The 15,164-nt window shown below is 36.7% G+C and overlaps 1 protein-coding gene across 2 annotated transcripts in view; it reads left to right on the plus strand.

Annotated features, from left to right (window-relative positions):
• THSD7B (thrombospondin type 1 domain containing 7B) overlaps positions 1 to 15,164 on the plus strand; it is a 1,621,840-nt gene that overhangs the window by 1,564,409 nt on the left and 42,267 nt on the right. For both annotated transcript variants that reach the window (XM_040474954.1, XM_040474955.1), the window contains one exon: positions 13,251 to 13,392. In XM_040474954.1, the coding sequence (XP_040330888.1) occupies positions 13,251 to 13,392 (142 nt within the window). The remainder of the gene's footprint in view (positions 1 to 13,250; positions 13,393 to 15,164) is intronic.

The following is a 15,164-nucleotide window of genomic DNA, read 5'->3' on the forward strand; positions in this document are numbered from 1 at the left end:
TCAACCAGAAGCCTATGGAGTGACTCTAACAGCTCATAGGTGGGTCTTCACTCATGTATCCTTTTGCCCTTTCCCTACCAAGGCATCATTCCTGGAAGACTCAGCAATTCTCTGCAGGCTTGTGGCCACAGGAAGTGACCATTTTCCAAAGCCTTCAGGCTTCCTTTGTGCTCTGTTTTCTCCCTACTTCTTCTCTACTCGCCTCCTCCCTCCTCCTACTTCTTCTCCCTCCTCCTACACACACACACACACACACACACACACACACACACACGCACGCACACACACACACACATGCACACACACAATCATGTAGGAAACAAGCAGACACATTTTGTCTACTCCTAACTCCATCAATTTCATTAGAACTTAGGACACATCAGAAGCAAAATAGGCATTCAGCTTTTTTGGAAATAATATAGACCATAGGTTTCCATGTATTCTTGGGATCACTCTACAAAGTAAAAGCAAATTCAAAACAAAACAAACAAAAATAAATAAAAACAAATCCAGCGTTTCTCTATGCTAGGTATTTTGTATGTATTACATCTTTAAATGCTTATAGAATAGCATGATTCGCCCCCTTATATTAGTGAGGAAAGTGAAAGGCTTAGAAGACTTATAATATCTGGGTTGCAGGGTCCAGAGTCAAAATTGAGCCTAATTCAAAAGCTAGCATCTGTATTCTTTCAGCCTGACCTATTTCTCCATAACTTTAGCAAGAGATTCTTGTCTTATGAAAATTGGTCATGTCTATTGAATATAATGCTCTGGAATTTTGTCCCTATGAACTCTGTTTGAGTTTCTAAAGTTACAGTAGTCTTCTCTGTCCCACATTTACCTATATTGCGTTCTTTTGCCTCTTTCTGGTTGCATTGGACTTTGCATTGGACTTCTAGCCTAAGAGAACACCATACTTCTTCAGCAAATACACTCCAAATTATACTTTATACATCTGAGTGTTTGTCAATAGGGAGTGAAGAAATCTGGTGAGTTCTGTTATGTCACTCCTGTGTACCTACCATCCCCAAAGACTCTGCTTCAGCAGTCATCAGCCCTCCTCATGCTCACTGGCTCACATTCCAGTGTCTGACTGTCATCTATTTTGTGCTCTGCCAATTTTCAATTTGTTTCTGGTGGCACTTGATTGAGTGGCTCCAACCTTTGGGTAATTGGTGATGAGTTGGAACTTGATGGCTCTTAGTTTTCATTTAGATGATGCTTTGCTGAATCAATTTCTGCCTCTTGGCACAGTCCAGTATGAACCCCTCCCCTCACCAGAGTGCCCTCTCTGTTCACAGAATGCTTTTTGTTCTTCAGAGTGCTCTCAAACTTATTTTATTATCTTCGTTGTGAATTATACAGGGTAAATTTATGAGTGAAAAAATAGACATGGAGAATTGCCTTTTATTTCTAGAGGCAATGGCTGTTGTTTGTTAAGGCAGCAGGGCTTCTGTCAATGCTCCTTTTGTAATCACAATATGCAAAAATAGGTTCCCAAAATCTCTAACTCTTTATATAGGATAGTTTTGACATAAGAACATCCAGATCATTGAACAGTGTACTTGGAAGATTTCAACCACCCATATAATGTATAATGGGCTATGAAAGCTAATCAGCCACTATTATAATAATAAAATTATTCTTCTTGTTATTGACATATATTGGTTAAACATTATTTATAAAGTAGGTATATAAAGATAATACTTGATGCAGTTCTTGAAATCCAAGAAGATAACAAAAGTGATATCAAGATTCTGGTTTCTGTCCTTTGTATTATACTATGTGGCTATGACAGGTTGTTGACACTATTTGATGCTATGTTTACTAATCTATAAAAGTGAGTATAATAATTACTCCTTAGAATATCAAATATGATTTTATTGGGATTACAAGTACATCAAAAATTAATAATATTGAAAAATTTAAACCATCACAGTCAGACCCCAAGTTTACTTGTAATATTTCTAATTGCTGAGCTTTCTGCCAGTGGAGTTTTGTCTAAGAAGTCTGAAAAGAGTGACTATTTTAACTTTTGAAATAGTGAAATATAAAATTTAATTTTTTGAAACGACTCATTTGCTCTCTTTGATCTATGAAGAGCTGTCTTTTGTGTCAATGATATTTCAGTATTATGATGGCTATTATTAAAACTTTAGTATCCGACTACTGTGTATTAATGGTTTTTAACTCAGGTTTGTGATCTATATTCCATTTTACTTGTGATTTTGATTTCATCCCAAATGTCGGTTTCATGTCCAAGTAGAAAAGGCCATATTTTTACTTTGAATTTTAAACATGTGTTTACCATATGTGAAGGTTACCCTACAAGTCCGCCTCTGCAACATTTCAATCCCTCAAGTTGGTAAGATAGAATGTGAAAATATATTTACCCCTATGACACACTATAGCATTGATTGCCAGGGGAACTCTCCATAAAATGGCATGTCTGATCAGAGAGATATCTTGGTGATTTTTATACATACTTCAAATTTTTAAAAATTACATGTTGCTCTCCAAATCTTAACCTCCTTTCCATTTTGGTTATAGTATCCATATTACCTAGAAAACTATCTGTGAATAATTTTATGTGAACTATGTTTTCTTAAAGGATATATGGTTAAATTAGATTTACCTTATCTCACTAGTATTCCTTAGTTCTTCATATGTGTCTGTAGATTTTTTTTTTAAGTTTTAAGATAGTACACTTATATGAGAAAAATAGAAAAATGGTAATTCTGAAATTGCAAATGAAAATACTATGGGTTTTTTTACCTTCAAATTATTTTATAATTGCAGATTGTATAGAGACCAAATTATGAACCCCTCCCCCCGATTATTTTTCCTGTTTCAGAAGACCCTCAGATAAAATGGATTTCAATTTGGTTGCATATCTTTTTCTCTAGATGGTAAATGCCATGTTGAAAGGCAAATGCTAAGTATACAAAAGTGTTGAGTAAACATTTATAGGAAATAAATTTGAGATTTTTTAAAAACCCAAATACATTGTATTCTCTTTCCTTCCTGTTTCTCTTCTTAGGACTGGCACTTTGAGAAAGCTATTTAACCTGAATAAATCAGGAAAATTAAAATAATTATGCACAACTTAGAAGTTATAGTAAGGATAATACATGTAAATAATTTAGCACAGTTTCTAGCATGTAAGTACAAAAATAAATTGTAAATACTCTTTATTGGACTAATATTAAGTGCCTCCTAAGTGATGAATTGTGTTAGACATTGGGATATAATGATCTCTCAAGCAGGCTACAGTCTAATGAGGAATGCAAAATATTTCTAATCAATTTCAACAGAGTAGTAGCCGTTAAAAGAGAAAAAACAAAAGTTGTCATGTCAGCATATATTGGCCCACTTTTTCACAGCTGGAAGAATCTCTGAAGTTTTCTAGGCAGAAAATATACATCTGGAAACCTCAGATGAGTAATAATTAGTTAGGCAAAGTGGAGTAGAGGAGTGATGGAGGGAGGAAAAAAAAACAGGAAAGAAAACATTCCGTGTGAGCAAAAGCCTAGAGCAATGAGGTGCCTATAAAGAATGAGCCTAGATCAGCTTCCCATGTGGGTGTACTCTGTATTGTTAGCCCCACGTATAGAATTTTAATAACACTCTTCTTCTTCTGGTGGATCAAGTGGTTTTGGCTAAAAAATGATAAGATTCTCCTGAGAGGAAAGAGACCCAAGGATCTTTGGAGTGAAAGGTTAGGCAAAAGTAGAGACTGAGATCTTAGACTCATTCTAGGTGCATTGTTTAGCCCCTCTGATTTATGGTGGGGACTGGGATTAGGTGGGGTACAGACATTAAAACAGATATCACAAAACTGACTCTCTTTTAGTCTTCGGAGGTCGGAAGAGGGGCCCAGCACTCTTGCACTGCTGGCAGACACAACACTCTGTCCTGACATTCTCATTACAGACAGTGTCCTGAGGTCCAACGCACACCAGGAACCCAACTGCAGTTTATTGCTAATTTTGGCTTGGTTTTTAAATTTGTTTCTTGAGTGGATGAGGCTTAGAGTGAAGAAAAAGAAATAAGCATCATAGGGAAATTAAATAAGAGAAGGACCAGAGGGGTCGGGGGTGGGGCAAGGGGAAGGACAGAGAGTTTGAAGATAAGAGTTTGTTTGCCCTTAGTTCACATAGCAGTTGTCACCTAGGGATCGTCTAGGTGGTATATAGTTACTTATGACTTCGTGTTTCATTTATATTTTTTTTTCACAAGCACTTCCTAAATATCAGTGTGCCAGTGCCATTTATAATTCTGCTATTGAAAAAAAAATTCCAAATAATTTCAAATTTACAGAAAATTCACACCATCAGGTTTTAAGTTTGCATCACATACTTTATCTTTCCCTGCCTCATACACACAGACATACACCTCTTTCCCTCTCCACATGAACACACGTAGATACATATATGTGAAAAAATAATGGTGTGTGTGTGTGTGTGTTTATACGGTCTTTTTTGTGAACCACTTGAGCATGTGTTGAAGGCAACATGCCCTTTATTCCCTTACTATTGGCCATTCAGTATGTGTTTCCTAAGCATAAGGATATTCTCTAACATAATCACAGCATAGTTAACAAATTCAGGAAATTTATCATCGACAGTACTTGCAACTAATCTTTGGGCCATATTCCCAAATTCTCAATGGTCCCAGTAATTCCTTTTCTAGCATTTATAGTCCTTTGATTACAGGATCCAGACCATAATACATTTACTGATTCTATCCCTTTGGTCTCTTCAGTCTCTTTCTTTCATGACTTGGACATTTTTGAAGAATGTAGGCCTTTATTTTGGGCTCTGTTTGGTCATTCTTCTTTCTTCATTCCCAAAGCCCCAATAATAATATGAACACAGTATACCATTTATAATATATAAATAGTGATTGGATAGGACATACATCATTCATTTGTTACAAGGCCTCTGATTGGATTATAAATTTGTACCTTCACAACTCCTTAGTGTCATAAAATACCAAGCAGAAGGACTACGTGGGGATGTCCCGGACTATTATAAAATCCTTACCCAAACATCTTAGCTAAGCAAAAACCCCAGATATTTATTTGTCATCCCAACTTCCTCCTTGCATTAGGGCAGTAAAGCTTTACCAGGAACGTTATTTCGTGTTGATGATATGATAGCTTTTGCCTCTGCTCTTGTCAGTTTCATTACACTGAGACACGTGGCCCTCCTCTTTCCAATTAACTCTCTAAATACGATGAGTCAGTCCCTAGCCTATGAGCATCTGTTATGAACTGTGGTCTACTCAAAGGCTGGCAATAAGTCTTGTTCACTGCCCCATCCCTACATTGACTCCCCCACACCTCAGACTGTGACTTATTTTGCTTTTGGCTTAGTTTATAAAGTTCCTTGTGTCTGTTGTCTCTCTCTCTTTTTCCATTTCTAATGACTACTGTACATACTAAATGCTTTCCAGGTTAAAATAAATGGCAGTCACAATAACCACAGTCACTAAACAACTCTCTTAAACATTGTTGTACCCACTGTCCCCACCTCAACCTACTCCACAAGTACCACTACTTTACAGTAGCAGAAAAGTTGAAGATACTGAAGAGCAAATTAGCCCTCTCCTGGCTTGAGCACCTACTATGTTGTTACATTCTGTGGATTTTAATTTCATCATCTGTAAAAATAAGGATATTAAAATAAACCTAGATCGGTAGCAGGTTGAAAGGCTTTTTGAGCTAATCCCCATGGAATGTCTACCACAGTGCTAGGCATGTGTTTATACTCTAAAATGTTACCTGTTGCTATTGGGGGTTTTAGGCATCCAGATTATGGTTCGGTCTCCACTCTTCTTACCCTTTTAATATCTCAAAGGACAATCAAAAGCTATAGAGGTTATTCTGCTATACATGGGATTGTATGTCTTGTTCGACCCCTCAATTGTGGGGTAAAGTGCAGAGAGAAACAGAACCCATCACTGTAGGGCCCAGGAAACCAACTTCTGCCCCTTCTGACTGACTAGTAACTTTAGTTTACGGTATTTTCATTTCTGATCAGTTTTGCTATGATGTCATAGTAAACATTCCTTTTTGCATGCAATTTTTTAGCTGTGCAAAATACATTAATAAGAGTTCACTGCACTTGCAAAATCCACAGCTCTAATAATTCAGAAAGCTTACATTCATTAATCTCATTAAACTCATTAAGTGTCCCAAAGTCACTTCAGTGGTAGAGGTTAGAAATACATGCGATTATTTCATTTATTTTGAAAATGAAAAACTTCAGGAGTTCATACTGATGAACTATAGGAGTTCATTTAAATTCTCCATTAAATATATATCTCCTTTTTTTCTATTCTGAGAATCCACTTTTTCAAGGACACTGGCAATAAAAGAAAAGTATATCGTAATTACACATTTGCTTTGATCCATGTAACAGAAAACATTCCCAGAATAACAATATTCCAGCTACCAACACAAGTACTTTAAAATGTTCATTTTTTGGGGGGGGCGCCTGGGTGGCGCAGTCGGTTGAGCGTCCGACTTCAGCCAGGTCACGATCTCGTGGTCCATGAGTTCGAGCCCCGCGTCGGGCTCGGGCTGATGGCTCAGAGCCTGGAGCCTGTTTCCGATTCTGTGTCTCCCTCTCTCTCTGCCCCTCGCCCGTTCATGCTCTGTCTCTCTCTGTCCCAAAAATAAATAAACGTTGAAAAAAAAAATTATAAAAAAAAAAATAAAATAAAATGTTCATTTTTTTTCAAAGGTTCTTCTCATTTGTTTTTACGTTTGAATTTTATCTATATCTTATAAATTTTACATGTAAAGTTGACTCACCACAAGTCTTTAGATTAATGTCATCTCAGCCCTTTTGGTTGTCTAAACTTCAGTGTCCCCTAAATTCCTAAGTTACGACTCCTGGAAACACTATTCCTTGAGTTCTTGCATGTTGTTAACAGTTTCTGCATTGTCTTTTAATTGAAAATCAGTTTTGCTGAATCTAAAATCCTTGAATCATTTTTGTGTGTTTCTTTGTTTTCTTTGTGCATCTTTCAAATAGCTGGTATGTGTTCCTGTCAAAAAGTCTCATGACCAGTTTGATTTTATTTCCTTTATAAACCATCTGGTAGTCTTGTCCAGATATTCATAGAATATTTCCTTCTTTTTCTTTAAAGCTTAATACTTTTACCAGGATATGTCTCAGTATTAGTTATTCTGAGATACCCTTTTAATAAGTAGTTGAGTCTTTTTTTTTTTTTTAAGTTTTTTTGAATCTTCTTCAGTTCTGCTTTGTTGTTTAGGTTTTCTTCTTCATAAAATCTTATATGCATGTGGCATCTGTATTGCCTCACTTTTCTAATTGCTAGTTTTTCTCAAATTATTTTATCTCTTGTTCTTTTATCTCTATGTTCTTTTATCTCATTTTTCTCCACTTTTTTTTCTTGGAAAAAATATGATAATTTTTTAAATGTTTATTTATTTTTGAGAGAGAGAGAGAGAACACAAGCAGGGGAGGGGCAGAGAGAGAGAGCAAGAGAGACAGAATCCAAAGCAGGCACCAGGCTCCAAACTGTCAGCACAGAGCCCCATGTGGGGCTCGAACTATGAGATCATGACCTGAGCCAAAGTTGGATGTTTAACCAATTAAGCCAATCAGGTGTCCCAAAATGGTATTTTTTTATTCTTGTATTTCTCCTAGTTTCATCTTCATTTCTGAAAATGTTTTTTCTTTTATTTCTATTTATTGAGTTCTGTCACTAAAGATCTGTGTCTAATTCTTATTTTTGTTGTTCTTTCATATCTGTGCCAGTTTTGAAATTCTTATTTGTTTCCTTTGAAGTAGTAGTTTGCATGCATGTCTGTTTTTCATGCATGTCTTTCTACTGTACTTTCTTATCTATGGGGACACTATTTTGACCTTTATTACCTTTTTTCATAATACTGTTGTTTGGGATTTGAATTTGATCATTTTCTTTGCTTATTTTTTTGTGTGTGAAATCAAGTTTTGTGAACTTTTGGGGGGGAGTGTATTTGAGGATTGCTTTTTTCTAATTTCATTTTCATGGTCCAGGGCATGTTCATTCTTTCCCTCTTTTGTTTTTAGTGTTCAGAACTATAGCAACTTACTATGTGAGATTTACTGGATCCTGTTTCCTTCCCTCTTTGTTTATTGGTCCTTTCTTTTCCTTTATGGGTAGTTTCCCTATTTTGCTCCCTTAGGAAACTCTTCTCATCCACTTCTCTTCAGTGCAGGGAACTATTTTGGAAGGGAGTTTTGGCTTGTTAATACATCAATGCCCAAAATCTCTCCATGAACCCCTTTCTAGCCATCTGCTTCTAGAATGTACAAAAGCCTCCTATGCTCAGGTTTAGTTTTCCATTTTGGTGTTCTTGTGTATGGCAGATGCCTCATTGTACCTTTTGCTTTCCCCTATAGGATGCTGATGTCACACAGGTCCTATAACTTCAGTCACTGGTCCCCATATGTTCATAGTTTGTCTTTGCTCTGTCTTTGCTCTTCTTGCACTGGAATATCCAAAGATTTTTTTTTCACTTCTGTAACCATCTTCTCAGAATCTTTGAGAATATTTTTAAGCATGAGAGGCATAAATAACAATTCTTCAGGCCCAGATTTTTCTCCTTAGAGGTCTTCTCGACCTTTGAGAATCAGAGTTTATTTTTGTTTTAATTCCAGTATAATTAACATACAGTGTTATATCAGTTTCAAGTGTATAATATAGTGATTCAACAATTCTATACATTACTCTGTGCTCATCACAAAAACAAAAACAAAATTAAGAAGCTACTGGGACTATACCAAAGTAAAAAGCTTTTGCACAGTGAAGGAAACCATCAGTAAAACAAAAAGATGACCTACTAAATGAGGGAAGATATTTGCAAACAATATATCTGATAAGGGTTAATATTCAAAATATATAAGGGACTTATACAACTCAACACCCCCCAAAAAAAATACAATTTAAAAATGGGCAGAAGACCTAAACATTTTTCCAAAGAACACATACAAATGGCCAAAAGGCACACAAAAATGCTCAACATCACTAATCATCAGGGAAATGAAAATCAAAGTCACAATGTAGTATCACTTCACACCTGCAGAAGGGCTGAAATCAAAAACACAAACAAATGTTGGCGAGGACGTGGGGAAAGAGGATCAGGATTTAATTTCATTAAAAATCTCCTTACAAAGCATTGCAGGGGTATTTTGCGAATTGTTTTACCCCATTTTTCCAAATAAGAAAACTTAAGTTAAAAGCATTATATATCCAGTTCTGCCTCATGAGAGAGATGGAAAGAAACAGCAGAGCTACTGTCAGTAGGGCTAATCAACAAAATGAGGGAGAAACCATCTCACAATAATCAGATAAAGCCTGTAGCAGAATAAAAGCGTTCATTTTTCTGTCTCTGGTGGGAGTTGACAAGGCTAGACTTTGCTCCTGCTCATCTCCACGTAAGAAATATACTGAGTTACTTAAGTTTACAAGTACCTGGATGTAAGTGAAGTTTTTTCAAATTGTGTTTGTTAATAATTAAGTGTTAGAGGGATGCCTATGTAGCTCAATCAGTTAAGCATCTGACACCTGATTTTGGCTCCGGTCATGGTGTCACGCTTCCTGAGTTCAAGCCCTGTGTTGCTCTGCTCTGACAGTAGGAGCCTGCTTGGGATCATCTCCCTCCCTCTATCTCTTTCCTTCCCTGCTCACGCTGTCTCTCTCTCTCAAAAAAAAAAAAAAATTAATTAATAAATTTAAAAAATAATTAGGTGTTAGAAAAATATCAAATTATACATTTTTATCTGGATTTCTTTAAAATACCTGAATTAACGGTCATCTTTTATGTGGTGAATCAAAACTCATTTACTGATATGTTTTATTAATGAGAGATGCTATTATTTTAGGAAATGTCAACTAGATTTTCTGGAAAATGTATGATAATTAGAAGATTACATTCTCTTTTTATCAGATATGCAAATCTTTGCGGAATCCTTACATTCAGGAAATATGATCATAGTCCAGTTTGTCTTCTAATGGCAGCTTACAAATATCCAGTATTATTGCCCAGGAAGAACCAAATTATCCTATACAACAAATATTTATTATTTACCTTCTTTATTCCAGACATAGAAAAAGCTTTTCAGTGTCCAAGAAAATTAAGATATGGACTCTCTTCAAATAGTCCATGGGAAAGAATGCACACACATGATACATGTACATATACAGTGGAAATGTTTAAAAAATGAGATTTTTCCATTTTTGTGGGCGCAAGGGAGTCATTGGTAGCTCTCCCATAGGATATCTGATTTAATTTTGACAGATGAATACAAATATTCAGGTCAGGCCCAAGGGTAAAGGCCCTATTGCTAGAGAGAACAAAAGGTGGGAAAGTACAATGTCATAAGGAAGGATTGAACTTTAAGATAAGTGCTGGTTTTCAAAGGTAATAAGTTAGAAAATCCAGTCTCATAACGGGGGCTTATTTACTAGAGACTAACTGGTTCTTACTGGTCATCTCTTTCCCTAGCAAGTAAACTTTAGCTATATAACCTTGATCTTTACAATAAAACTGGCCCAAAGTTGACTTTGGGTTAGTTATCCACACATCACTTTCTCAACTTCGTTTAGGAAACCAACAATATGTCATTGCATAAATACTCTAGAGGAGAGGAGATTCAGGTTTGTATTTGAGGAGTCTTGGTCCAATAAAGAAATCATCCAGACATAAGCCTCCTTTACCATTCTTTTTTTCTGAGCCCTACTTCCAGCTCCCTTGTGACTAAGTCATTATTTGATACCCTTCCTACAAATAGCTAATAGAAAGAAATAAGGAGAGAACACTAACGTACCTATCACTTCTTAGCAGTGCCAGGGCAGTTTTTCTTTTTAAATGGAACATAAAAATATTGCCTAAGGTTAGGTTGGATTGTGTTTGTGGATTCTCCTCACCCATACTTTCCCTTTTGACTGTTTCTATGGATAGAGAATTAGTAGGAGAGTTAGACGCAGTGTTGGTTTTCAATATATTAATTTCTAGAAAGTCATTATGGAAGTCTACATGATTATGAATTATGGGTTAGGCTTAACTGAATATTTCAAAACCACATCCCACCTAACTAAAGATTGATAGACTGTGAGCTCTGAGGGAGAAAATTCTTAAATATCATCAAATTACACCATGCCCCGATCCACTTTTCTCACCCAAGTTTAAATAAGCAAAGATCTATCGTACATAAGTAAATTGTTCAAGGTGACATAATTTGTGTGTGTGTTATTATCTCGTTTGCTTTATTTGATTGTATAGACTAAACAGGTACATAAGTTCTAACACTTATTCATTTGGTTCCAACATTGATTTTTTTAGAAGGTAGAAAATCGGTAAAACACTAATCAGGGGTATCTACCTAGATACCTTCATTTTTCTTTCACTGGCAAATCATTTAACTTCTTATTCCTTCTTATGAGAACAAACAATCAAATTAATTGGTGAACTAGTAATAAATTATTGGTAAACATTTATCATGGGATTCACTTGCTGATAAGTATAATTACCTGGTTTTGATGGCCCTTCTTTATCATTTAGAGATAATTCGATATAATTAAAATGTAAAATTAGTTTAAAAGTATTGACAGATCATCCAACTAGAAAGTTACATGGATAAAAAAGTGTGTTTCAATGGCTCCAAACATTTAAAATTAGAAGAAAAGTGGGGTGCCTGGGGGGCTCAGACAGTTAAGTATCTGACTTTGGCTCAGGTCATGATCTCATAGCTTGTGAATTAGAGCCCTGCATCGGGCTCTGTGTTGACAGCTCAGAGCCTGGAGCCTGCTTCGGATTCTGTGTTTCCCTCTGTCTCTCCCCTCCCTCCCCCCACCCACTCGTGCTCTGTCTCTCAAAAATAAACCTTAAAAAAAAATTAAAAATAAGTAAAAATAAAATTTTGTATCATTTTTCTGCATATTTCAGTGTAATCCAACCTTATCATTTTGATTAATAGCCAAGATTCAGTTTATAGGTTGTGTTCTTGCTATAATATCTGAAAAAGTAAAAGGAATAAAAATAATTAAAACATCCAATATAGAAATGATGATTTGGTAACCTTAATTCAGAGACTTTTATTTCCCTTGTGGTTTAGGCATCTATGTGCCTCTTCAGATTTGGGAGTTTGAATTGTGTCATTGTGACCATATTTAATGGTATTTATTGAACAAGATTTTTAGAGATTGATATGGGAAGTAGAAACCATAACGTATCATGGCTTCAAGCAGTTTATAAAGAAAGGAAGGAGCCAAGGGAATAAAGAAATCATGGCATTATTATAAGGACAGGTGTAGTATAGAAGTATATGTGTATGTATATATGTTCAGAAACAAATCCTATAGAGTAATTCCTGAGCATGGGGGGAAATTTTCTTAGGGAGGAGGAAAATAATTTATCTTTATTGAAAGAGTATCAATGATGAAGCCTTGATTGGTGTTCTGAAGGGAAAGGATAGGATTTTAGACAGTTGAAAGATGATTCCAGTAGGTGGAACTTGAAGGTTCACCATGGCTAGAAAAGTTGGATGAAATGTGGCAGGCGGGTTTACTGACTCAAGGGCATTATATGACTTGAGGCTGTCAGAGGTCCCATGGGCAAAGTGATATTCGCAGGAGGTCACATTTTTACATCCATTTTGTTTAAAGGGCAATATGACGTGTAGTGGCTCATCCCCTGTGGATCAGACAGCCTCCCAAATATGAGGGAAGTTCTGGTGTATTGGCAATCTTGATTTTATAATTCTCTGTATATACCCGTTCCAGGATCTTAACAATTATTTTCTCATTAAGATTTTCTGCATGGTTATTTCTGTTGGGCTATCTGAGGGCACGGGGACATTGTCTTCCTTTTCTCATCCATTGAAACATTCAAGAATGCATTTATCTCTTGCGATGTGGCAGGCTATTTGAGAGTACAGAGTGTGTTTAATTGAAGAAAATAGTCTCTATGTGCCTAATTCCACGTGGAAGACAGAAATGTAGCCTTCACCATAACCTAGAAAAGGAGTTGTTAGGTGCAAAAAAACAAACAAAATACCAATTTATAGTGAATTACAAAATAGTTTTATTTTCTCAGTATTATATTTAACACTCTCAGTTGTCTCTTCCCTGTAGTTGTTACACAAGTGCTTACATGTACACAGATAACCATACATGATTTGCCACCTAACTATGGGTCCATTCTAACTCTGTCTGCTCTTTGATTTTCACAGTCCTGTGATCCCCACTCAACACAGAGAAGAACCCGCCACCTGCTAAGGCCCTCACTGAATTCAAGGTCATGTGCTGAAGACTCGCAAGTGCGGCCTTGCCTCCTCAATGAAAATTGCTTCCAGTTCCAGTACAATCTAACAGGTACGGTTGAAACCCACAGCCATTCTATTTTCCCTGAACATTGACTAATGGGAGAATGTGTGTGTGTGTGTGCGTGCGTGTGTGTGTGTGTCTTCATTCTTGGGATTCAGGACTGACAGTAGAATGTGAGAGTGTATTGCACGCAAGGCCGAGGCTTTGACGTTTCCAGTGTCCCTTCACAGAAAGAAATGCCCGCACTTGGCATGTAGCTTCAGCAAGGCCACCTGGAATCTCCAAATTCCGAGATGCTTCAAAAGACTTGGCAAAGTTTCAGAAAAGAGCTGAATTAAGCCATGATAACCACAATAACAAAAATACACAGCAGGGGATAATTTACCACTTAGGGAAGAACGTAGTCATGCTGTCATAGAATTTAGCTCTTTCATGGCCTTTTTTATTTCAAGAAATTCAAGCTTGTGGGGTACTTGCTCAGTGGGTCTCAATAGGATAAATTGTACTTCTGAGTGGACAGGGATACTTTAGAGGCACTGGGAATCCCTCCGCCTCATTTTTCAGCCACTGCTCAGGATTCTCCTGTGTCTCATACCACAGACTGTTTAGTTACATTGATTTGCTGCCTGCCATTCCCAAAAGGAGCAGACATGCAAAATGCCACAAAATGTGGAACCATGTTAAGTCTCGGCACTGAATTCAGTACTGACAGCCAAACCACCACAGGCCTGCCGAGGCAAAGTAATAGTCTCTTCTGAAACAAATTCCCCACTGAGGTCATAGTGGCACTATGATATTTCTCACATAGAAAACTTCATAATGAATTCTGGGGGGTGGGGTGGGGCAGTCTGATTGTCTTTATTGGTGAAAGATGACTTAATGTATTTGCCCTCTTTCTTTAGTTAAAGGTGCTTCAGATCCTTGATTTTTATAGTAACTTTTCAGAAATAAGTGAAATTTGCTTTACTGGAAGAGCATGTCTTTAAAATACTGATTTTACTATGCATTGGTTTACTATTCCCGTTAAACTCATACGTAGGTCATTTATCAAATATGGGAAGTGTCCTTAAAGAGGTTCTTGATGTATATCATCAAAGACCATTCTTTCTAATCACACCAAAAGTAAGAGTTGGTTTTTGTTTTTGTTTTTTTTAAGAATCAGATTAATTATGGCATAATTCATTCAGACTCCCAGTTGTCTAGTTTGCAATGCAACTATCCAGATCTTTAAAACCTTCTCTCCTGGGGGCACCTGGGTGGCTCAGTCGGTTGAGCATCTGACTTCGGCTCAGGTCATGATCTCACAGTTTGTGGGTTCGAGCCCTGCATTGGGTTCTGTGCTGACAGCTCAGTGCCTGGAGCTTGCTTCGGATTCTGTGTCTCCCCCTCTCTCTGCCCCTCCGCTGTTCACACTCTGCCTCTCTCTCTCAAAAGTAATTTAAAAAAAATTTAAATAAATGAATGAATGAATAAATAAAACCTTCTCTCCTGAGACAATAATTTGAAAAAAATTAGATTTTCTGTAACATTCATGTAGTTCTGAGGTACCTCTCTTTCCTTTCTTAGGCAAGTGTCTTAAGACACTTAAGCTCCACTGTACCAACTTTACCAAATGGTTTAGATGACTGGATTTGTTCCTTGAAAATAGTTTCGGGTTACATTAAGCAATAGCATCATCTCTGGGTTCCTTTTCTATCAGTTATCCCCCAGCAAACAGATGATTCGTAACTAGTTTTCCTTTACCATCCTTGTTGGTGTCTTTCCTTTCCTCTTCAGCACAACAGTGACACGGTCTCCAACAAACCATCTGTCTTTTTACT

Source organism: Herpailurus yagouaroundi, unplaced genomic scaffold, assembly GCF_014898765.1.
Source record: "Herpailurus yagouaroundi ecotype Mexico unplaced genomic scaffold, PumYag 140, whole genome shotgun sequence".
In the NCBI taxonomy this organism is placed as follows: Eukaryota; Metazoa; Chordata; class Mammalia; order Carnivora; family Felidae; genus Herpailurus; species Herpailurus yagouaroundi.